This window comes from Nesoenas mayeri (genome assembly GCF_963082525.1).
Source record: "Nesoenas mayeri genome assembly, chromosome: 24".
NCBI lineage: Eukaryota > Metazoa > Chordata > Aves > Columbiformes > Columbidae > Nesoenas > Nesoenas mayeri.
In genome coordinates, this window is record NC_137546.1 from 3519928 (window position 1) to 3546009 (window position 26082).

Sequence of the window (26082 nt, forward strand, 5' to 3'; positions counted from 1 at the left end):
CCTCCCCAGGCCTCAGCTGCTTTGGGGGAGATGGGAAGGTTCAGCTGATGCAATGAAATCAACACAAACCATCTAAGTAAATGAAGGGGCAGGTTGGACTCTGCAGCGTGTATCCCTTCCTAAAGCATCTCCCCCAACCCGCCTTCCTGTTGATGTAGCATTTAAAAGGCTAGTTGCTCAGAGTTACAGAGAAAAAGATCAGAATATCATTGCTCCTGCTCCTCGAGTAACTAGGAGAATGCAGCTGTTAAACTCAGAAATATAAAATACATGTTTAAAAGATGACTCCGTATGTGTTTAAAAAAGAGAGCGAGAGAGGATTCAAGGGAACCAAAAAATAGCAGCTTCCATTACTGTAATTAAATGGCAGCATTTAACCTATCAGGCCGTTGCGTGTCTGTGAGAGATGAGCAGGGAGCTGCATTTGAAATGATCACTGTCTTCCTTGGGGGATAGAGTAGTTAAATAATTTGTTTGTGAGGTGTGAGTTCAGTGTCGGGTAAAGCAAGTGCTTGCGCGTGTGTGTGGATCTGAGAAGCTGGGGATGGCCGCGTGTTTGCTGAGAATACCCTGGAGGTCGGTATTTACCAGCACGTGCACTGTCAATAAGAACACAAGCTGCTCTTGCCCATTTGTTAGGTTATCTGTGGAGTCAGGGCCTCACCTGGTCCCAGATATTGCATCATAAAAGGAGAGCTTTTTCCACACTGGGCCACCTGAGACAGACAGGGGTAGCAGTAAAAGAAAACTGGGGAGGAAATGGGAGAAGAAAAGAATCAGAGTCCTTCTGGTGAGCTTCATCTGCTGCAGTGCCTGCAGAGGATAAGTTGTTCTATCTGGTTGTTGGACTTGGCACTCAGGAGCGTGGGGCTGTGTCATCCTGGGCTACCAAGGCTGAAGCTGCTGCTCAGAGCTTTGCCGCTCACACAGCCCAGCAAACAGCCGCTTCCCCTGCACAGTGTTCCCTGCACCCGTGCCACCGTGCTCCTCTGCTCCAGGGCTGCAGTGCAGAGAGAGGGATCTGCAAAGTGCACCCTTGGCCCTTCGCCATTGACTCCAACACTGTGAAAAGCTGGGCACCTGTCTGCTGGTGTTGATCAGCAGCCCAGAAAGGAGATACAGTCTTATGTAGAGCCTAGACAGGATATCTTTCCATTTTTATTCACTCCCTTTATATTTATGAGATTATTTCTTTGTGCAGGGGCTATTTGCTAGTCCTGGAACTCCTAGAGCTATCCTTGCACAGTATGAGTAGCTGCTTCAGCTGCCTCACCTATTGATCTGACTTGTGTTATGTTGCAGAAACTTGCCCATAAACATTTCTTAATCTTCACTCCAGTTTCTGTGTGAATGGTGTGTAGCCACTCCTGTTTTAACTCCTGGGCTGGGACTTTTGTGACGCACTAGAAGACAACAGACAATGTTAAAAAAATAGATATTTCTGTATTTCCATTTTGAACGTTCAACCCTAGTGACTGGATTGTGAGGGCAACACTTGGCCAAAAGGCGACCAGAGAATGCCGTGTATTTTAGCACCCAGTCGAAGCAAAGCAAGAATTTGAGTGCTTGCAGGGTTAGAGGAGAGTCAGAAATCTGAAAGTATTTCCAAAGATGATCTATAAGCACCAAAAAAGATAAACTTGTTACTTGAATAAATTACTTGTTGCAAATGCCTTACATAGCTCAAATGTATATTATACATGTATAGATTCTCATAAGTGTCAGTATTTGTACCTGATAATTGTCAGCATCGGTCATACATTGTGTAATTTTATTCTTGCTTTACAGATGTAGAAACTGAGGCAGATGGAGGTTAAATGACCTACACAAGGTCAATAGCAAGGCTGGGAATAGAACCCAAATGTTGGAGAGGCTTTTTATTATACTAATAAGGAAACTCTGGAGGTGTGTTTGGCATGGTAATCGGAACCCTAGAGAACCAGAAGCAGTTTGTATGTTCTGTGCATGTCCTGAGGGAGCAATGATGAAACTCCTTTCCTACCTTACCACTCCAGTTCTCCGTGTGTGGTCACCATAGTTTTTCCACCACTTAACCTGGTTATTTTTAGGATTGTTAGCATTAGTCGTCCTTTGGGCGTTTAATCCAGACTCCTTTAATTTTCTGTAGAACTCTGAAGAGTTGTTGAAAAAACATGTGGAGAAAAAAATAACAACAAACAAACCAAAAGATTAAAAATGATCTTTTGAAACTTCTGCTGTTTTGTTGATTTGTTCCCTAATGTTTTTTGTCTTCACTCTTCTTTTATCATGAAGGACCCTGCTTGAATGTGTAGTCTTGGTTTCTTCAAAATTAATTTGCTATTGTTTCTTTCTTCTCCACCCAAGATTAACATCCTGTGTGATGACATAGATGGTTGTTGTCTAAATGGACGCGACATAACCAACAAAATTGTGAAGGGTGGGTGGAGAAATATTTATACAGTTGTGTTAAAAATTACAAAGTAGGTTTGCCTTTTAAACAGAAGGTATTTCAACATTGTTATTGGCAGCATCAGCCTTTAATTTTACAGGTGGCTAGCTTTGTAGTAGCATTCAGAAAACAATATTTTAATGGCATGTAAAAAAATTTCTCTAAAACAAAAGAAAGAAGAACGAGGGTGATTTATAATCTGTAATGAATACTTGCTGACATGTCTTTTTATAATAGTGTATTAGCGTCTCTGTCTTCCTAGGGGAAGTGCAAACCAGTTTTACCTGAAACATTTGTACCATAATAATCAAACACGCAGTATTTAGCTATATTTTTCTTAATTGAGCTTATCTTCTTGGTGCCACGATACCTGACTCCTGGGTGTCTAACATTGATTCCACTTGATAGAAACTGGGTTAGAGGAGCAAAGATGCTCTATAAGGTTGTAAAAAAATATCTGTCAGAAAAAGGACTTAGAATCCTGTGTTCATGGCTCCTCACCCACTGTTGCTTTCTTTACGTTTCCAGATATTTTCCATACATACTTCCATGTATTTTTACATTTTCTTAGAAACGCAGCTATAGCTACTGTTCTCCTTACAGCAACTTCTGACAGAGTGCACAGTATGCACTGTCCTGTGTATCCAATATTCATTCTGTGTGCTCTTTGAACACTAGAAGTTCATTTAGTATACACTTTGTATGACTTTTGTGTGATAAGTCTGGCCTGATGGGTTTGTTTTGTTCCTTTCTAAAGTTTTAAGTTTTGAAAATAAGAGAGGAAATAAATAACATTGTGGCAAGTTGCTCTTTACATTGCAATGAATCTTAGTCTGCAGAGGCTGCTCTCTGATGAGTGTTGTCCAGTGTAGAAAATATCCAGATGTCTTGTTAGTGTGTTTGGGGCAAACAATAATTCCGGAGTAACATAAAGAACTGGGAATGGTGCATCAGGACGGTCTTTCTCGTTCTTATGCATAAGACGTTACAGACGGCTGGCTGAGCACAGATCCTCCAGGCCAGCCCCTTCTCCTTTGGTGCCCGAATTCCAGTGACATGCTAGTTCAAGTTGTTGGAAATACAGTTTAAAATTGGAGTTTCAAAGGTAGGTCAAACCCAATCCTCCTATATTGCCAGTGTTTTACCTTACCCAAATTTAAGACAACCTCTGGCTTTCCCCTTAGAAGCTTGTAAAGATATTATCAGAGATCAAAGAGTAGCCAAAGGCCAATCATTTTGTTACTATAGCTCAACAAGCTTTTTCTTTCACACAAAGTAAATGTGTCTGAAGCACCAAAGTTTTCTGACATGGCTGTTTTGAAAATTTGTGGCAAGTTTTGGTAATGAAGTTTAGTTTCTAGGTTTTTGAGCTTCCACGTACCAAACAGTTCTACTTTTGAGAATGAGCTTGTAGAAGAAACGAATATCCTTTCACCTTCATAGAATGTTTTTTATTGCAGTTCTGAATATAATAGAAAGCAAAGTTCACAGACTTGCTGTGTACTCTGGGTAGTTACTTTGGTTCTATGTGCAGTATTTTCCTTTCTAGCCTGTCTTTCCCTCCCACGGGCTGTGCAATGCAGATCAGAGGTTGGGTACACTTGGAAACTTACCCCTTTAGTGTATCTAATACTTGTTTTCTCTGAATGCACAGTCTTATTTCTAGGGAGGTTGCCTTTTTTTGTAATTGGAACTTTTTGCGAAGCTGTAATTGTGCCTGTTGAATTATGCTGTCTGCTACCTGAAGATTTGTTGTAGATTAATTCAAAATGAGGTGTCCAAATCCTGGTAAGGCTGTTACAGCACTGCATCGAATGGGGCTTTTGCCTTTCAGAGTCCCGAGTCTCAGCCCATTATTCAGCCTCTTCGTCCTGCGTGTTGTTTCTTTCCCCTTAGTGCGTTGGCCCCTGAAATATATCGCCTAGTACTGGGAGATTTTACTTAAGGTATCCCTTCCTTTTTTTCTACGTGAAACAGAGATAACATACTTCATATAAGCAAGAAGCTTACTTTACATTAGAAGAGGGAGACCTGACCTCTCTTACTACAAGTGAAACTGTATTTTCCCTGCCTTGAAACTACCAGTGAAATACATTTTGCACTGACTTATAATGCTGTGATTTATGCTGTGATATGCTTTGTGATATTACAATGTCCTTTTGCCTTTGTGTTTGATTTTTCCCCTCTAATAAATTTTAGTGGGAATGTTCAGTGAACGGGGGTATTTACCCAAAATGTCCATAGGAGAATGAGGCATTCTGCTGCTGTCTGCTGCCTCAGAGAAGGAATCCTGTGCATGTTTTTCCCCTCCCGTTCATCTTATTGCATTTTTTTTCCTCTGTCTTTCCTCCTTGTCTTGAAATAATATTAACAAGGGAGATATTTTTAAATAGAAAACAAGTGGAAGGAAACATCTCTGTCTCATGTACATACATTTTATACACAAATATAAATAAGTGACCAGAAGCAACTTTCTCATTTTACATCTTGAACTTCTCATATACAGAAAACTGAGCAGGAAAGTTGTAGTACTTGTTTGTGTTTTTTCCACTCCCAGACATGCTAAGCAAGTCGCTTGCCCTTTCTTATTCAGAGCGAAAATACTTTGATCCAGTTTTCTGAAGACAATACTCATTTCATAAGAATATTTAATCAGTAGAAAATAGGGAGGATTTAGTTTGTTTGTTTAGTATTTAACCAAGTGAATAAGGCAGATTAGGGGAAGGGGGGGGACTGGACCCATAAACAAGGTGATATATAATATTTTTTTTCGTTCTCCTTTTAAATAAATACCGATCAGCTTTATGTTCAGAGACAATAGGAGCCGTTGGCTTAAATTTGCAGTTTACTGTATTTATGGCTGTAATATCAAGGTGCTGCCGTCGTAATTTCATGCCCCAATGAGAAGAGCAAGGTCGAAGCAAATGCTTCCATCGGCATCTGCTAACACACTAACTCATAAACAAGGCCCGGCTGGATCAGGTGGCACGGAATAATACAGGCTAATGAAATACAGCACAGCTTTCCATTACTGTTAGTTTTTACAGTGTCGTCATTACGTGTAATTTATGTTTAAAAAATTCAATTTTATACAAGGCTCTGGGAAATAGGGGTCTACAGGTCAGCCGACGACTTTTAACGGCTCTGAGAGTCCTTATTGCACTCTACTGTTCCAACAAAATGTTAATAATAAATAATAAAAAAATCCTCTTCCACTTTTTCTCTGGTTTGCATATCTTGCTCTGTCTTTTTAATTACAAGTGGCTAAGGAGAGTTTGGGGCTCTAGATGATGTCAGGAGTTATCCCCTTTCCCGATGCTCCCGGGGGGGTTACTATCTGCTTGCTTTGCTTTTGTCTGTCTATCAATCACCCCGGGGTCCTGTAAATGGAGTAAACACAGCTGAGGAGAGGGAGATACTTAACAACCTCTCTCCCAAACCCTCACCCTCTGACATTGCCCTCCTCTCCTCCATTACACTTCATTTTATTAGAGACTCCAAAAAGCTTGGCCAGGAAGAGAACCTGCTGCCGATGTATTTATTTATTTATATTTGCTATGCCCAAAATACTTTTTATTTTAACCTTTTCCTTCCTGGTTAACTCGCTGTAATTCTTAGCGTCGTACTGTTAAATCAGGTTTTCCTTCCCTATTTTAGTGCTGTGTAGCAGAGGTTAGAGCACCTTTCCCAGTTCTGATTGCAGCTTAGTCACCCTGCCCGCTTAAAGTATAGAATGTTACTTAAAGATTGTGATTGCATAATTGACAGTCTTGCAGATGAATAGAGCCGCCAGAATTCCAAGCCTTTTCAGTAACTTTTTAACTTTTATTTCTGCGTTTTTCCACCTGACAGTTGAGTCCAGTCGATTTCCCTTGAATGTTTGGGTTCCTTTACACAAAGTTTGTCTGAAGGTGCAGAGCAGGATGTTTACATTCAAATAATGTAAGTGAAGGGTAAAAAAAACCAGAGTGATGTTTCCGAGACCTCAGGTTTGGTTAAAAAGTTGGGTTGGGCTCAGCCTCAGGAGTGCCCCATGGACCAAGATGGATGAAAGCAAATAGATCCAGAGACTGGGCCTTTCTGACCTTATTGAAATGTGTTCCACTAAACAGAAGGGATATAGGACAAACATTTGATAAAAGAGTCACCCAGCATTGCATGCAACTGACTGAACAGGTGGAATCATTAGTCTGGATCAGATCCCAGAAGGTTTTTATGATGATTCTTTTAAAATGTGGCCATGTTCTTTCTGAGCAGAGTTGACTCAGTGGCTTCCAGGAACAGGAGTGCACTGTCGTTTCAGGCTGTCTACGGTACATCTTCCTTTTAGTCATATGATGCCAGGCACTAACTTTGGGTACTCATATCATTTGTTGTAGCTAAACAAGTTGTCTGGTTCTATTTATTTTTCTTCTTAATAGAAAGTGTGTGCACGTGTGAGGAAAATAAGAACAGATACCACCCGCTGCCCTCCCTGCCAAAGGGTGGGTGTGATGGCAGCTCCGTGGCGCTCTGTCGCAGTGGTAATAAAATTGCCTTTGGAAACCCACAAAAGGAACTTAATTCTTTCTACCACCTTTCCCTATCATGGCAGAATGCTTTATTTCTTCCTAACCAGAATTTTTCTGCCTAAAGCTAATGTTGCCTTCAGGTTGTGTAAATCTTGCGTGAATTACTGGACTGAGCGATGCAGGGAGGAATGTAATGAAGAGAAAGATATGCTCAGTGGATGGGTGGGAAAAAGGGTTGTCACTGAAATGTCAGGGAAGGAGAAGAAGAAACTTAGTGGCTCATCTATTTAAGCTCCTGCAAAGGTTTTGCGGTGCAATTATTGCTACTGTGTTTCATCCAGAAAATAGAGAAGAATGGATTGATGGTAAAACAACAGATTGGGACTCGCATCTCCTGAGTTTTTATTTTCTGACTGGCAGAGGTTCAGTTCTGACCTTGGAGCACTTCTTATATCTGTATGGCTCACTTCTTCCTCAGCTGTAAAATATGCACAACAATACTCCTCTAAATATTTTGACGTACATGACGTCTTTATGTTAAATAGTAGTAGATATTATAAAAGATCCTAAATAGACAGTCAAGTCTTAAAAGTTTTTGGGCAAAGGGACTTTTTATACAATACCCAAGGTGCAGGCACCAAGAGATGTTTGTGACAACCCGTTTTATTCTCTGACTTGCTCTAATTCTGCGTTTGACTACAATTTACAGAGGCTGAGTGTTCCCTGGAAATGGAGTGGCAGCAGTGACAATGACAACAGAGGGTCAGCAAGAACAATCATGGGTGCTGGATTATTCAAATCAACACCCTGAAGAGGAAATTTTAAGGCTTTGTGAAAATTCTGACTAATTCTTTGCCCTGGCTGTGGTGCTGCAGAGGAATGAAATGGATGACGGGGGGAAGGGAACAGGTTTGCATTCTGTAGGGCTCTGAAGACAGTTTCCTTGCATCCTTCTCCTCAGCTCAGTCCTTGCTCGGTACCCTCTGCGGTTAGATTATTCCTTGCAGATAGCAATCAACTGGAAGGAAGTGTGTGTCTAATTTGCATGAGATTATTTAAAACAAAAAAAAAGGTCTGCATTAGTCAGGGTGATGGTAAACAACGCAAAGAGATGCCTTTTATAATATAGCCGTGGCTCAGCTTTCAAAGCCAAATATAATTCACTTACAATTGGCAGTTTCCTTTATTGTTCCTTTTAACCTTTTGCATTCTGCATGGGCTTGATCTTGCTGCGACTCCAGAAGAACAAAAATATTTGTTTTCCAAAGTGTTGAGAAGTGGATTTAGAGCGACTCTTCTGTTAAAATGAAGTGATTTTCTTGACATACCTATTTGAGACATATATTAGACACAAAGCTCTGGTTTTCATGGCACTGCTTTTGCATTCAAAGAAATCGGTATTATATTTCAGTTACCAACTTCCTGCTACATTAGAACAATGAATAGGTCATGGATACTTTTTTACGTAATGCAGTGACAGAAGGACTGTGATAAAATAAAGCAAGATAAAATATTGGAACAGACGACACTTTGATCTGGTTTAGAAATTCCCACTTTTCAATGTAATTAATGTATCAAGGTTGAATAATTTGGGGCATGGAAAACTCATAGTGTGTGCATACATGTGTGTAGGTGGTGAATCTGGAAAAAAGTTCAGGCTAAAGGGAATTTTGATGAGTTACTTGTAATTGCCTGAGGACACTCTTAGAACATCCTGCACATTTTTGTTAGTGTGTGAGAAATGCCGACCATGAAGACAGGGATATTTATGAATCTACACAATAAGCATTGTTTCCTGCTCTTTTTGTAGAATGAAGTATGGATCCTCCGTAACTTATGTACATTTCTAAGTGTTAAATATTATCAGATTTGCTGTATTTGCATGGAAATAGAACAAATTGCCCTGTTCTAGTTGGATCCATGCTTGCAGACTAATATTTTGTCCATCTTTATGAAATTCCATAGTTGCAGTGTTGCCATCTGTTTAAGCTTTCTCTTACATTGGATAATTAGGAGCTGGTCAAAGCAGTTTCTTTCTGATAAGGGCTTCACTTTTTGACAGCTATTAGACACCATAAATATTGCTTTTGTGCCTAGAACAGTAGGCTGAGTTGTGTTCTTGTGCCTTTTATTACTCTCAGTGCAAGTCGTGTTCCATACCGTTACGTGTGGGTTTGGTTCCTTACTATTTGAGGCGCGGATCAAATAAAAGCAAAGGGTTGATTTGGTGAGATTGCAGAACCACACATCAGGAACTTCGGATTTCTGATAGTAGGTCTGACACTGTCAATATTCTGTTATGTTAGAGAAATCACCTGACTTCTCTGTGCATCAGCATCTGCACTGTACAGTAGATACAACAGGAACTCCCAGTATCTCACATACTCACAGGAGTAGGGGAAAGATCCTGGTAATAGTTCTGAATACCAGAAGCACTGTTAGAGCTTTACAATATTAAAGTTCTGAGACAGATTTGTGTATTTTCTGGCAATATTGTTTGTGCTACAGTTTATTCTCTCTAGACCCCCAGTATGCGTTTCAGTTTAACATCCTGAAAAAATGTCTCAAGACTTGGGTAGCCTGGCCATTTCCTATGGTGTGTCCCCCTCTAATGTGCTTTAAAGGATTAAGATCAGGAATTTCATCTCCCAGTGATTTTTCGTGGATCTTGAGTGGAGGTAATGGAGAGAACACTCCCCCATTTTTCTCCCACTGCCCTGCTGTTGATACCATTTTCCTCCACTGTGCTCCGTCCCTAGAACTGTTTGTGAATCGAGTGCTCTGCCTCTTCTAAATATCTTTCCTTAAATGTATGTTCTCACTTCCAGCCTTTCTGAATGTTTTTGCATACGCGCTACATATATCATAGAAGGTCCTGAGTCAATTCATACGTTCCTTGTGGCAGGGACACTGTCCGTCTGCTTCTGCGCAGGAGAATAGCATCAATAATACACAGCTCTCCAGGCCCCCCACCATGGTTGCCATCCAAGTACTGAAATCCTTTTTTAGAGGATGTTTTCTCCTGTTGGAAAAAATAATCCATTCTTCACAGATGCTGGTCATCCTGAATCCTTTAGCTGCTTTGCTTCCCCCTCTTGTTGGCCAAATCCTTCCCATATGTTGTGGCCAATTACAGATGGTCATCCTGGCATTTCCCAGGGGCAGGAGTCACTGCACCACCACGTCCCATGTGTGCGGTGTTACTACAGCTCAGCGTGAAATAAAACCCCGGCCGCCCTCGGGCAGTCTAATCGCGCAGCCGCACGCTGGGGCGACACTGCGCTGGAAGTTTGGGCTTGGCCTTGTTTTGATCTGTTTTGTTATAGTTTTATTTCCTCCTTACATTCTGTGTCCCATTCATACTAATCACAGTCAGTCCCGATTTTTTTTCTTTTTATTTCTGCATTTGTCATAAAATAAAGCAAATTATTCCCGTCTTCGGAAACGATCTAGACTAATTAGTCGTCTAACCCAATAATTAGTTTTTTGTTTCCCTGTCTGTTTTCATGCATTATTGTTAGTTTTTTCCCCTCTTTTTTTTTTTTTACACCATTACAGATTAAAATGAGCCACATTTGTAGTTGATGGTATCTTTTTTTCGGGGGAAGAATGGAGAATTGCAGTAGAAAGCTACTTCAAAAGCAGCAATAAACTCAAGGATAAATTAAGGAAATTGAATGAGCCACATTTGGAAGCAGCGTTGAGGCTAATATTCTGTCGCTTAAGGTTAAATTGCAACAGAGAAAGAGAGAGGGAGACATTCCAGTGAATCCAAAATTGGGGAGGCATTACTGCTCAAGTCAGTGCCAAAATTCTTTGCAGCTTGAAAGGGTTCTGCCTGGCTAGAGAATTTAATTATGCGTGCATCAAGTGGGGAAAGGTGCTAAACTGATCTCATTTCCTCTGCTCCCCCAGGCCTGACAGACGAAGAGATCGACCTGGCGTTCCAGCAGTCGGGCACGAGCACGGATGAGCCACCGTCCCCAGGTCCTTCTGCACAGCTGGTGCCAGCTCAGCCCCCTCACCCTGTCGTGCACAGTAAGTAACACTTCAAAAAACATCTGGTCTTGTTGCTTTCTCCAGCGATTTCTGCAACCGTTTCACAGATTTCCACGCCAGATCCTAGATTTCAATTCAAGTAATGCCATATTTTTTGTCAGATTCGGACACCAAATTGTATTTTGAATGCTCTTCATAGTTGTTGACGCCCCTGACAGGATCATATTACAGGAGGAGAAAGAAATACAAATGATCATCGTCTACAAACAAACATCATACATACTAGTCTATGACACCCCTTGACCTGAAGGTTTGAAGTCAATACAAATTAGATTCTCACCCACTATAAGGACTTGAAAAAAGCATTTAGTCAACATAGAACTCAGTCTTCCTTTCTAAAACTTACGGTCATGCTTCCCTTCATCAGCAGGGTTTTCTAATATTTAGATCATTAATATATGGTAGAGCCGATAGATTATTGGGTAGAAGGTGCTGTGAAAGTGCAGCCCCATTATGTCTCTAGTTATTGCAACAGTGGACTCTGTTCAATAAACTGTTGGTCGTCATCTCAAAGTTTTGTATTTTAGTTGGACAACTTATTTTCTTAAGTAGTCAGGCAACCCATCCGTTTATAGAATCATAGAATATCTTGAGTTGGATGAGACCCATAAGGATCATCAAGGTCAAGTCCCTGCCTCTCACAGGACTACCTAAAACTAAACCCTATGACTAAAAGTGTCATGCAGATGCTCCTTGAACTCTGACAGAATCACAGAATGTCAGGGATTGGAAGGGACCTTGAAAGATCATCCAGTCCAATCCCCCCGCCAGAGCAGGACTGTCCACCAGGACCCCCAGGTCCCTTTTCCCTACGCTGCTCTCTAATAGGTCATTCCCCAACTTAGACTGGAACCTGGGGTTGTTCCTACCCAGATTCAAGACTCTACACTTGCCCTTGTTATATTCCATTACATTTTTCCCTGCCCAACTCTCCAGCATGTCCAGGTCTCTGATGGCAGCACAGCTGCCAGTGTCAGCCACTCCTCCCAGCTTGGTGTCATCAGTTAATGCCTTGTACAATTACTCAAAAGAGGTGTATTTTCAGCATGAACAGCAAGCTAGAATGGAAGGTCATTAGGACTTAGTCTGTGACTTTCTGTGTGTGAGTTTAAGGTCTGGCACAATTAACCCCCAGTATGAATGAGTTTTAAGAGTGCTATCAGGTTACAAATAATAATAAACAGTTAATAAGGATCCTTAATTTTAACAAGCTTTCTTTCTTCAATCTTAAATAACCTGAGGGGTGACAGCAGAAATTCTGTGTAGACTGTGTGGATATGATTGTGTGATTTCGTGTACAAAATACACTCTCAAAGAATTTTTAAAGTTTCCAACATAATCTGTGTAGACTCAAAATTTACATATGTATTTGCATTTTAAAGCAAACCTCGCAAAAAAGTATCTAAGCTCCAAACAATAAAAAGCAAAGTGCACACCATTAAAAATCCATCAAAAGAAGCTATTCAGCTCACATGTGTGTCTGGCAGTTTGAAAAGCATTTCACTTACCTGCTAAGTATTAAGAAGAGGATTTTGGTACTGCTCCTAAACAATTGTAGGTCAGATATTGGCCCATGTAACAGTCCGCTTAGGGCTGTGTTTTCCAGGGTATCACAACTGCAAAAAGAATATGTGCATTTCTGCAGAGCTGATGGATGAGGCTGTGCAGTGGCTCGGTGCTCTTCCAAGGCACCTTGGTTGCTGTAGGTTATTGCATCAGTTGGATGCTAATCTTGTAATGAGTACTTCTGAATCAGTTCAAATCTGCTCTAGGACAGTTGTTTCTGTGATAGTTTACCAAGTCAATTCATCTTTCACAGATTTGTCAGGGGCTGTCATGTACAGAGAAAGATAGATACTACTTTTTCTGTCTATCTGTTATGCTTATCTTCTTACAGAGTGTTCCTGACACTAGTGTTGGAATGCGTCGAGGTTTGAAGTTCAAAAGTATATCTAAAGGGCTAATGAGACAGGTAGACTGCTGAATCTGTAAGGTGATTTGATGGGAACAACTCATATTGGAAGAGCTTATATTGAATAAGATCAAGAGCTACATTTGCCTTCCCCAAAGAGAACATCTATCTGATCTGCTGGAGTTTAGGTCTTGAAGACTGTGAACTACTCCATGTTTGATATTTTTGTTTCTTTTTAAAGGTTTTTTGGGTTTTTTTTTTTTAGTAGTTTTGACTCCTCTACACAAAATCACAAACTATTTTGATAAATTACATTAAAACTATGGGTTATGAGTACAGAAGTTCAGGACGGCTTCACAGCCATCTCAGGAGTTCATTCAGTAATGGAGCAAACAGCCAACTTGGTGATCTTGCCAGCAGCTGCAGTGTAAGATAATAATTCGTACCACTTAAATGCTTCCTTTTGTACAAATTCAGCTGCTAGTGTAGGTTCTAATGTTTTGTTGGAAATAGCCGTTACCTACATGAGTACTTTCTTATTCTTCAAGAGTTAACGAGATAGAAGCAGATTCGTAAGCCTTCAGAGTCGCATAGTTCTTAAATGCCGAACTCCTCCTGGGTTTGGTGTGAGAGGAACAATAATAACTTTGGGGAGGAAGAGACGAGGATTAAGTTTCCTGACACTACATTTTAGCTCAATACCATTTCTACTATTTCTCCTGTTCTGAAGGAGTAATTCTTTCCCTTCAGTTTGTACTTTTGCCAAGAGGTGTCAAAACTGCGTTTAAAAAAAAAAAAAGCTTAAAAAAAGCTTGAATTTGATTAATATAGAGAAACAAGACTTTGCCTGACTGATAATAAAACTGATAAATGACATTTGAATTACTTGTAGCAGTAATTTATTACATAAAATATCTTTTATTTGACATGTGATTAGTTGCTGGAAGCATCACTCAATCTGACTAGTTTAAACATGCTCTAAAATGAGCCCCCAGTAAAAAAGCAGGGCTGTCTGCTGTTGGCGTTATGAAATATACTGATCCAGCAGTGAGGACCGAAATCTGACTTTAAATATTTAAATGATTAATTTGCTTTATTTTTTTTTTTACCTTTCTAACCCCTATAATTACAAGCAAACTCAGGGGAGTTTCTGAGCTAGGTGTGCGGAGCTGCAGGCTTATCATCCAGGAATTGTCTGTTCTTCCCCATGCTCTCCCTTGATGGGTTTTGTGCAGATTTTACCCGTGCTTAAAAGTCATCTCCAGTGACTGTTTTTCTTGCCATTTGGATGTTCTTCTCCCACCTCTGTGTCTTAGGCGGGAGGCTGTAGAATACAGACTGTTTTCTCTTAAAATTAAAAATGGTAACTAGAATCCCGGTTGGGTGTTTTTCTCCAACTCTTTTCTGTGGGTTCACTTTTTCCCCTGGAAAATCACCTCCTACAGCCTCAGTTTCTACAGTTTCAAATGTGGATACCAGTGAGGTTGACCTCACTCGGATGCACAAGGCCTAATTAATTGATGTCAGGAAAGTTAATTCTGAGATTCATGGGGCTCTTAGAAACAGTAAATGTTTACTCTGCAGTTGCAATTTACAGTTGCTGCTGTGAAAATTAAATATACTTAGAGAAAACACAGATTTACAGCTGAAGAAAATGTCTGTGTCCCTTCCATTTGCCTTTTGAGGGTCTCTTATGTGGAATGGTTGCTACTTCCCCCGTACATGGTGTGTCTCTTTTGGGAGGATTTCAGTGCCTAAACTGAAGAGTAACTGGGCTATTAGTGCTTTTGCACTTTCTCTGAATTTTATTCCAATTCTACAAGTGGAGAAATTGAGGATATGCAAAGAAATCAGTGTGAGAACTGAGGTTACAGCTGAGAAACTTCTAACTCTCTCTCCACCCCACGTTTTAGATTAGAATATTGCAAGAGAAAGAAAGATTGAATGTGGATTTTCGGCAGGGCTGTGACATTCTTCGTAACATTGTAAAGTTGATGTGGTCAGTGCTGAGCCTTTACTGCGTCCCTCACTCACTTTTCCTCTCCACCCCCCACGCTTTTTTTTTTGCCACAAGACAGAATTATTTCACACATCTCTAAAACGAGTAAAATGGCATTTCAGCTTCTTGTCTTTATAGACTCTCTGAACTTTAGGAAAGATCATTCTGGTCCCTTTTCATTAATAATGAAAACCAGGGGGCAATAAAATGTTCTTAGCTCAAGCATTACGGGAACGGAGGGAGAGACGAGCGAGGTGAGAGGGCAGAACAGACGCGGTGCTACAGGTGTCTCTCCTTTCTCTTCAGAGGTCACCAGGCTGGGAGGTAGTTGGGGACAGCTGGTCAAGGACTGACTGCCATGGACAGGGCACCGGGACCCACTCGGCCTCTGAGATGAATTAACAGGCAGTTCAGCCTGGAATTAGTTGTGTTGTTGTAGAAGGATGTTTCCAGTCAGAAGTTCAGGGCAGAGAACTGGACAACCAAGAGACTTCAGATACTGGAAATGACAGTGGGAGCAGAGTAAGGAAGGGGAAAACGGGATGGATGGCTGGGGTTTGCAGCAAGATTAGCCAGAGATGATTTTAAATCATGACATGTACACAGCCAGCTACTGCATCTTAGCTGATGTGTGTTAACTCATTAAGTTAAAAAGTTATGATAATTTGATCATGTGCCTAAGCTCCTAAACTGCAACTGCAGAACCCAAAATACTGCTGGTGACACTATTCACCAGTTCTGACAGAGCATCTTCAATTTGTTTGGGTTCCTAGCCAGTGGATAATTTGAGGAGCTGTGTCCTAAAATGTAGCAAGAAGCTCCAAGTGTCAGTGTTTGAGAGCTGCTGTCTTTCTGTAGAGCCTGAGGGCTGAGATTGGGAGTAACTCTTGCAAGGAGATGCCTGTAGAAGATCTCTGCTACAGGAAAAATGGCAATAGGTGAGCAAAGCAGAAAGGAGACAAGCTTCCAGCCATTTCAGCCAGTTAAGCCTCCCTTTGAAAGCCTAAATTGAAACTTTGGAGAACAGAATGCATTTCTGAGACGTTGCAAGTCACATGTAGATTTGGATCTGTCTGTTTGGAGACTGCACGCCGGCCTCCACCTCACCAGTTCTGCCCACATCCTGCCACTGAACTTTAGGAAAGATCATTCTGCATCTTCTTTATTGTTAAAGAAAACTGGGGGCAGTACAATATTCGTTGCAGGAACTGCGAGGGAGGTAAAAGGATCAAGCTGGTGGAAAACTACAGGCGTCTTGTGATTCTGCTTGAAGAAGCAGAGCATGTCTTTGCTTTGCTCTGTGGAGTCGAAGCTTCTGTGCAGAATTTTGTGTTAAAGATCTCAAGTTTTAATCTACTTCTTTATCTCTCTCTATAGATGTTTAGTTGCATATGTTCCCTCTGCTGTTTATGTGTGTTTTGGTACCTATTCATAATACAGGCTTGAAAGATACTGGATCCTTCCTTACTGAACTGGTCCATAGTCACTGACACAATGTTCATAAATCCATTTTTTGCCCTGATTTCTCTTCTTTCTCAAAACACTTCCTTCTTTCTTTTTTTCTGCTTTCTTCTGGCTCTCTGGCTTTGTCCCCATTTTCAAAAATTATGGTAGTGAAGAACAATTGTTATTCCAGTAACGAGTTAACCCTGGCTACTGCTAACACCACAGATGGTTATCTGGGCAAAGTGCAGTAGGGCCCAGAGTGCCTTCTGCAAGGAAAGAGTAGGGCAAACCAGCTTGATGGAATTTTTTAAATTGCTGCTGTGATTTATCTTCCTTTTACACCTTGTGCAAGGCCAGTGTCAGCGATAGAGTCGGGGCAGATGTTTTGGTGTCCACAGACCAGAAGCCTGCACACTGTACCTGAGAGACTACCCGCATCTTCATGCCCCCTGCTCGGCAAATCTACACCTGCTAAGAAACAGCAGAACTGGCATTAGTCACTGCTCTTTTCTCTGATAAAATGGGTGTATGAAAATGTCGCTTGTAGTTCTAACAATGATCGTTTCTTGATTATGGCCTTTAGGTCCACCTGGCTCCAGATGGCGAGATTATGGGGCTTTGGCTATCATAATGGCAGGAATTGCCTTTGGATTCCACCAGCTCTACAAGGTAATATCTCCCTCTCTGCTATTACACTGTACTCTGAGAGAATGATGTTACACTGCTGGTGTCAAAATGATTGTGTTGGTTGCAAGTTGGTGAAGCATCTCTTTTCTTACTGGCACCGCCATTGGTATATTGGAGAAATGCAGCCACCTAGCACGAAAATGCAGAGTCAAGAAGTGGCAAGCAAACAAAACTAGTTTTTAGCAGTGGATCTCAAACTGCTAGTTTTTAGCTTGTGCTTCCTCTGGCCTTTCCTGGGCCTTTCTCCTCTGCCTACTTCTGCATTTCTTGCCTTGTGGATGTAGTTCAGATGTTGCAATGTATCAGTGAGTTCACATTCAAGAGCATAAGATCTGAAATTGTACTGTCTATGTGATGGATGTTTAGGAACTGTTTTTTAGCACCCCCAAAAATGTAACCACAGAGCTCATATCTTCTCTTCTGCAATTTCTGTTAACACCTCCTCTAGAAGGAATTTCTCTTCTCAGCCAGGTGTGTGGATAAATGATCACTGGCTCTGTGATAAAGGCTGAAGTTTGGATAGTGGACTTTGAGGATGTTTCAGGTGGATTAGAAAGACCACTTTGTATATTGCTGTTTCCTAAAAAAGTTTCTGTTCTCCCTGCAGAAATACCTGCTTCCTCTCATCATGGGAGGCAAAGAAGACAGGAAACAACTTCAGAGGATTGAGTCAAACATTTCTGAGATGAGTGGCAGTGTGACACAGACAGGTAAAGATTAATGACTCCATCAATTCACCCCTCAAAGTCTTTCTCCCTGTATCCTCCATTCTGCCAAGACCCCCACCCTTTTCTTTCCCTCCATCTCCACTTTATGTAGTGACTTCATTTATCTGCTCTGAGAATCTGTTCACATTTGCAAATGAAGCCGCCGTCATTTCGGTTTAATTTGAAATTGCTTGTTTACTGTCGGCGCGGCCTCAATTAATTATGTTTTTACGGAAAGGCTCCCAACCTCAGAATATTAATAAGGGGAATAAAATGACAGCCTTTCGGAGGGCTGTAAAGTTCATTTTTAATTTCTGCTTCTCTGATGTTTTCAGGGGCTTTTTTTTGGTGCTTTTCCCCCACCTTCCATCTGAAAAAACAAGGAAGGGTCAGGAGAGTCTGTAATTACTGTGCCTCCCTGACCTTAGCCACCTTCTCCGTTATTGACTCTATAGGGTGTCTGTTCATTACCCGATGCCCTAATGGTGGTCTGGATTAGCTGTTACCTGTCACACCAGTAGAGTTTTAAATTTTATTTTATCAGCTTGTTTACTTCCTGGAAGCTTTGGATAAAGTACCAAAGTAGGAAAAGTTCTCCTACAGCTGTAGTTGGAGCCCAGCAGAAGTTCTTCACCCTTTGCTGGGGTGTAGGAGGGGAATACAGGGTGTTCTTTTGAAGTAAAAGGGAAAAGTGCGAAGTATATGCACTTGGTGGGATGGAACAAAGTATGATTTTCAGCAGTAAGTTTGTTAAAGATGTTGGGGTTGAAGGAGCTCATGGGTTGAGAGGGGGAGCATGCTAATTCCGCTTTTTAGTGGAGGGTGAGAAGAAACGTGTCTTTCTCTTCTCATGATACCTTAAGGGCAGCCCTGAGACCAGCCTTTTCCCGGCCTGGCGCTAGCCCCAGTGTGAGCCTGCGTGAGGCCCAAGGTAGATAAATGATACAAACATTGTGTAAGTTTAGGGAGATGTACAAATCATAAACCAATATAATTAGAAGGGAGAGGTTTTGGACGGATATACTGTGGGCTATAGACATCTATACAATGGAAAGATAAACTAGAAATACTGGAGGTTAGATGCAGTGCAGGTAGATTACCCGTAGTGCAGATAAATCATATGGATTAAAGTGAGCGGGCGGGCGGAGATAAATTAAATATAGTAGGAATAGAGGCATCTTTGTAGCTAGACAGCAGGAAGGACGTGTGTGAGTGCGTATAGGCGCCTGTATCTCAGTTTAACACTCTCCTGCTTTTTCCCTCACAGTGACTCAGTTACAGACAACTTTAGCAGCTGTCCAGGAACTGCTAATCCAGCAACAACAGAAAATCCAGGACCTCACCCAAGAACTGGCTGCTTCAAAGGTATCTGTTTCCAGCTCTTCACCTTTAGAACATCACCGTCTTCTATGGAACATGCGTGACTTCTTTTGTGGGCGCATGGAAAGTACCTTACTGGGTTCACAATTCAGCTTTCTGCTCTGTCATATCCCCAGCCAGTTTCTCTACATCTGACTTCTCCATAGGTGATCTGTTTGAAGGACTGGGTATTAATTTGGTACGCGTAGATGGGATGGATCTGAACCAGTCACATAGAGATTAAGTCTTCCTTTCACTAACAAACTCGTAATTATTCAAGGCCCAGTTGTCTTGCAGTATTCTGTGTACAGGGAGAGATTTTTCTTTTTACCGTGAAATCCCCTAAACAATGCTTACAATCTTTTCCCTATAACATGAACAGTTGTCTTCTCCCCTTACCTATACTTTAATCTCATACAGATCCTTTGATGGTGTGTAACTGGTGGGCCACAGCTGACTCTTTGGTGCACACAGTGTACAGTAGGAATCCCTCAGTGGCACAGCTGTAAACCCAACCATGAAAGCCGGTTTATGGCCACAACACTCTATTTCAATTTTCCTTGGGAACTGTGGCCTGTCAGTGGCCTGGAGCCAGTCCGGAAATTGGAAAACTGTTTTCAGGTCTTAAGTGTTAAGATTAAGACCACATGTTGAGCTTTAAGAAGGAAAAAGGGCATAAAAGTCTTGGTGGTTTAGAGAGTCTTGAAGAAGTTTTTCCTCCCCCTCTCTACCCCCTGCACTGAAATGGTAGCACACATTGTTATGATATCTAAACCTCATGTGTACAAAGAAAAACTTGGGCAACCCGCAAACCAAGGAATAAAAGCTGTGTTTTCCCAGCTGTAATGTAAGTTTTTTTTATCTGCTTTTCAAACTCCTACTGGCATGCTGTAAAAAATTAAAAAGAGGGACTTTAAGTAATTAAAAAACATACATAAAAATTCAAGGCTTGAATTTTCTACAACTGTTTTTTAAAGAGACTGGCTAAAAAGCCCCAGATGTCAGATTTTATTTCTAAATCCTAGGCATCTGGCACCATATGTGTTTTGGAAATTTGAGTCCTTTGCAGGCCAGTGAATGGAAATCACTCCCTTGTTAATGTGCTGCTGTAGCTTTCAAGGTCTTGGAAAGCCAGAACAGTGGCTCCTGGATTCTTGCTGTCTGAGGGCTGTGAGTATGAATCCCAGGGGAGAGCATCTGTGTATATCACAGCTACTACAGCCTGAGCCTCTCCCAGCTCCCCGGGTTCACAGCCCAGAGCCACGGGAGGAGTGCTGGCTGTGAAGGTGTTCGGGGTTACTCAGCACCAGCTGAACTCTGCTGAAAGAATAAGTAGGAACAACCAGTTCTGGATATATTTAGTAGGAAGTGCTGAGGAGGAGTTTTATATTATTCTAGTCCTGGCTTCCTTTGTCAGGGGATTTATTAGGAGTATCTCTGGAGTGATGCTCACAAATGGGTTCATTCCTAATGGCTTTTAGCAGAAATTACTATGGAAGTGCTAGACATGGGTCTTCTCAGGTCCCATACTCAGGAGCTGCTAGAGCGATAGGGCACCATCTGTCTTTCAGCGTGTTCCTCACATTTCTGAAGTTCCCAAAAGGGTTAAAAGAAAGATTGTCAAAAGTATTATATGCAGTACGTTCTCAGTTCTTACCTTACTCTAATTTCTGCCTGATATCCCATAGCAGTTGTGATGCAGTGCTGACAGCATCTGTACCGGGCTTCCATGAGTTACTGATCGTTTTTCCCCACCAAATTGCATTCATTGCCTTGAAATATCCAAGAGAGAATGCCCAGTGCAGCTGCTTCCTGGAGACACAACCCAGTAACTCAAGCGTGGCTCGAATTCTTCAGATCTAGTAGGGAAAGAAAATTTTTGCAACTTTCAAGCATTGATTTATCAGCCCACCTCTAAACCAGGACAACCACAGAGTGCAGATAATCGATTCTTTCTTTCATGATTTAGGAGAAATGAACAAATGGTTTTAAAATAGTTGTTAATATATAATATTTGAATCTGTTGCCTCAGCTGAGTGCAGTCACAGGAAAGAGTAAAGGAGCTCATTCAGTGCAATTCACACTGCTTTTCAGGACCCTGTTCTAGTTCTTCTGTAGAAATTATTCATTAGGTCAGTGTCAGATGATTTAGTTCACCTCTTTGTGTGTTGTTCTCTGTCTGATATGTTGGTAGAAAACATCCTATGTAGAAGTAGCTTTGTTGGAATTAGCACAAGTGCTGGCTTCAGCAATGGTTGTGCATGGTTTGTTGGAGACAAGATTAATTAGTTCCCCAAATGGAAAGCAAATATTTGAATAGTCTTAGCACCCTGAGACAATTATTATTTCTGATCATTGTGGGGATCCATTCAGGTCCTTCTTTACTGGGAAAGTTGTTTTTCTCAGATCTGAGAGATTTTAAATGGTAGAACTTGTGCATCTTATCCCCAAGGCTTGAGATTCACAGATGGGAGGAAGAGGAGGATAACACAGAAAAAAGTGACATTTGTGAACTATCTCCCAGTTCATACGTTGATCTTTTTGTCTTCTTTTGCATGTTCAAGGCCACAACTTCCACCAACTGGATTCTGGAGTCGCAGAATATTAATGAATTGAAATCTGAGATCTACTCCTTAAAAGGACTTCTCCTGAACCGGTATGGATGGAATATGCGAGCAGATTATTGTGTGGGGAAAGGGTTGCACTCTGGGATTCTCTCACTAATGGAGAGGAATGGCATTTCCAACAGGAACTAGCTCTATATCCTGTTATTGCTATTTTAGTAATACCACTTTGCACTCCACTATCACTTTCTATTTGCAGGTCTCAAAATGCTTTTCAAACTTGCCTTAAATCACAGAGTGCTTTATGTAATTGATAAAATTTTCCCTTTTTGTTTACGATTGAGGAATTCTCTGCCATTTAGCACAATCAGGATGCCTCTCACCTAGTTTGAGGTATTGACTGCACGTGCATCTGCATTCTGTTACAGAGAGTTGCTTCTGAATACAGTTCAGCTGACCTGTTCATGATTAGGGCATAACTACAATGAAAAGAGTTGCCCTTAGCAGACTCTATTTCTCTTGATTAGCCAGCTCAGGTATAGACATCTTATAATGTCTGAAATGAGGTGATGTAAATCCCAACCTGCATGATAGTTATAAGAACAGGGAGCAGATCTCAGTTCTTGAGGTACATTTTTTCGAGGTACATTACTGTAGAGTTTATCTAGCATTTCAGCTATTGTTCCTTTCACTCTGATATGATGCCCTTGCCTCCCTCTACATGTAACTACGCCTGCTCGAGTCTTCTGTTTCCTAAGACTTTGATGGCTGATGGTGGCAGCAGGAAGAGGGAGATGAGAGCAACTACTGTTCCTAGTTCAGTCTAAGAAAAAGTAATCTTTTGTGTTCAAGTGCTCACTGTAGGAGAGCAGACAGCTTTTGTCTGCTCTACTCTCGTCCATGGCACTAACCAGCTCACCTGAAGGGCATGAGAACTCCCTGCCACACAGCATCCTTTTCAGGATACGATGCCTCTTCATACTCCCACTTTTCACACGCACGAGCCAGAATGGATGGGGACTACTAGATCAGACATGCTTTTTTGCTTTACTCTTCATGATGGATGACTTTCTGAAGGCACCAATGCTCCCCACTGCACTTACATTTGTCCTGTTTGGTACTGGATTCTCTTTTTAGGGCTGAGTGTTACCTGCCACTATCAAATCCTTAAAGCCAACCTGGAAAGGACTTGAGGGCAGAGCAGCCAGCTTCTCAGCTGGTGCAAACTAGTATGACTCCATTCACGTCAGAGGAGCTGAACCAGTTTGTGGCAGCCAGGACCTGGCCCAAACATGTAAAGTGCATGCTGGGACTAGGAGATGGGCTCTGGATTATAATGAGCCAGCGTGCAATAGCTGTGTGTCGCAGTGGAGGCGAGAACCAGGTGGTGAAATTCCTTGGCTCAGGCACAAGGACCTGATGTGTCTGACTTCTTGCTCCAGTGGGAATTTTCTTTACCAATTCATTAGTGATTGTTTTATAAAGGATCACTCACATCTTCCCACAGGCAGCATTCTCGAGTGGTAGCTTACATTGTGAAATTGGCCAAACCAGATCATTTTAGTACTTAACATTGCCCAGCTGTGATATTTTCTGTGTGTGCAGGCTCAATTACTGAGTGCTTGTAAAGCACTTTGAGATTCTGGCTGAAGAAGTGAAGTGGCCTTGGTTTTGTTCATTTATGACGAAGGAGACTTGCAGTTTCAGTCCTGCTTTTACATGACTTCCCCACTGCAAATACCATTCTCTCTAATGATAACCCCTCAGTGTTTTTAATAAAAGCCCCTTTCTCTCCTTTTCTCCCCCTCTTCCTCTCCCCCAAGGAGGCAGTTCCCTCCCTCCCCTTCCGCTCCTAAGATCCCGTCATGGCAGATCCCGGTGAAGCCAAGCTCGCCCTCCAACCCTGTTGTGGCCAACCACAATAGCAGCAGTGACATCTCACCTGTCAGCAACGAGTCCACCACCTCATCCCCAGTCAAGGAGAACCACAGCCCGGAGGGTTCCAAGGTCAGCTGCCATCTGCTGAGCGCTGAGGAGGGCAACAAGGCCGTGATCGACGTCAAGAGCCAAGTGCGGATGGAGGTGCAGGGTGAGGAGGAGAAAAGGGAAACCAAAAGGAACGAAGAGGAGGAAGAGGACGATGAGGATGATGATGTTAGCCATGTGGATGAGGAGGAATGTCTGGGTGTCCAGACTGAGGACCGGCGAGGAGGGGATGGTCAGATTAATGAGCAAGTGGAAAAGCTACGAAGACCTGAGGGAGCCAGCAACGAGAATGAGATTGACTAAGGCACCCTGGCTGCTGCTGCTGCTGTACATCTTCCCTCGCCTCCTGCACTGTCCCTGGCGCCTCTCCCATTTTGTGGAGAGAAGTGCCATCATCCCCTCCAGTGATTCTCCCATGATTGACCTTGAGCAGGGTCATGATTGCCCAGAGAACAAGGTGGGCCCTGTTTCACCATAGGGCTTCGCAGTGTTGCAGTGGCTGCTTCTCCCCACCCCGACCCACCTTCTCCCCATGAGCTGGGGTCACTGCCTAGGCTGGAAGACCAATCGCCTTACCATGCACCACAACTACAAAATAAGTCTCTTACAAAAACACTGTCTCTCCTGAAACAGCCTCTACGCTGCATCTTGGAACCCATCTATCCAATTTCAGAAACCAATCTGTCCTGAGCTCTTTGATTTCACAAGCCTTTAATCCCCACATAAGGCCCAAATCAGTTCTGTTTCCCAAAATAACCCTCTTGTTTTATTTCTCAAACTACTTGATATTCTGTTGCCAAAAAAAAGGAATGTTTTAACCCTGAATTCCTCACCAGATCTCAGTCTTGGCTCTTCCAAGCCTTATGTCAAGACTCAAATTCATGAAACAACCTAGCATCTAAAAGCACTACATTTCTGTGGGGTCCAAAGAACACTGTTTCCACCCCACACTCATCAAAGCGGCCTCTTGCTAGAGACCAAGTCCAGGTTTCATGGCCACAGTAAAATCCATGAGAACAGGTGGTTTTGTTACTGATTGCTCCCAGTAAAAGAAGGCTTTAAAAGAAGCTGGCCCCACTCATCCCAGTTATTACCCTTCCTCCTCCAAAGACAAGGAGCTCACATCAGTTTTGGACATAATTTTATTTATAGCTGCCCTGAATGAATGAATGGGGTGATAACAGATGCTGAAATAGTTGGTTAATTCTGAATCTTTGAAATGGTTCTTATCCTGTTTTTCTTCCTAAATGAGGAGAAAACCCATCCTATGTGATCGGCTGAGACCTCTACCTGCCCAGTGAGAGGCCCCTGCTTCAGCAAGGCAGTCTGCACAGAGCAGAGAGCAGGCCAGCTCTGAGCTACACCACTGGCCCTCCTTGCCCAGTCCAGCCTTTTTTTTTCCCCTGTTTGGGCTATACACAAATTAAACCAGTGAATTTTGAAACCTCTCATTTGCAGCATTGTGTTCTCAGCTGGTAAAATGGTGGCGTCCAATTATATTATTCACTGCATCAGAGCCTCTTAGCAGAACAATTCTTGTAACAACTGAGTCTCACTGTCCTCACCAAGCAATTGTGCTTGTCTGTGTGATCATGTATAGATTTCAAATATAAAATACGATTGTATATAATTGTAATAAATATGAGTTACCACTATTTAACACCAGGCTGTTACTGGATTACTGTGGCTCTTATTTTGGGGAGAAATATGTATGCAGGGTGGTAAAGGGGAGGGAAAAGGGACTGTTACAGAAATTCAGTCCTTATAAAATGTTTTCTGAAGGACATTTATGGTTCATTTTCTGACTTCTCCAATACTAGGTTGTATCAGCAGGAGGCAGTGGAGAGAACGGTGTAAGTGCAATATAAGGTACGCTACAAATAGCTCCAACAGCACGGTAATGCTAGATTGCCTCTGATGTTGCAGAGGGTGAGATGGGTATGTCATTCAGTGAGTAAAATGCAGCTGTTTGGGTTCCCTTCCTCGCAGCAGGAGGCTCTGTGGGGTGCAGAATGCAGCATTGCGCTCCTTTGCACCCCGGCAGCAGGAGGTGCTGACGGGAGCGTGCAAGAGATCCCACAGCCTCTTCGTCTTATCTGCAGGGAATGCCGTGCCGCGTCCCGTGACTGCTCTAACCCTGCCGTGCCAGTGCAGGAGCCATTGAGAGAAACGGCGTGCAGCAAGAAATGCAGAGCTACTGCAGTCCCATCTTTGTGCAACAGAAGTATTTGGCTCCCTTCTTAAAAATGAGGGATTTACTTGATTCCTGAGTATTTGGGTGTCTGGTACACAGTGACATTTTCCTGCTCAGGGGGAGCGAAAGGGACCTTCATATTACTGTATTTAGACCTGCTGCTGAATGTGATGATTTCTCATTCCTTAAATGGACGAATATCTTCCCCAGGAGTGAGTGTGTGTGTG

General features: G+C 42.1%; 1 protein-coding gene across 3 annotated transcripts in view; it reads left to right on the forward strand.

Annotated features, from left to right (window-relative positions):
• PEX14 (peroxisomal biogenesis factor 14) overlaps positions 1-25855 on the forward strand; it is a 67073-nt gene extending 41218 nt beyond the window's left edge. For 2 of the 3 annotated variants that reach the window (XM_080358631.1, XM_080358630.1), the window contains 6 exons: positions 10858-10980; positions 16942-17027; positions 17653-17755; positions 19020-19117; positions 21676-21767; positions 23499-25221. In XM_080358631.1, coding sequence (XP_080214757.1) covers positions 10858-10980; positions 16942-17027; positions 17653-17755; positions 19020-19117; positions 21676-21767; positions 23499-23964 — 968 coding nt within the window. In that variant the 3' untranslated portion in view covers positions 23965-25221. Of the gene's footprint in view, positions 1-10857; positions 10981-16941; positions 17028-17652; positions 17756-19019; positions 19118-21675; positions 21768-23498; positions 25222-25481; positions 25531-25763 lie in introns of those variants that run through there. The other variant, XR_013923259.1, reaches the window with a different exon arrangement.
• The last annotated feature ends 227 nt before the right edge of the window (positions 25856-26082 follow it).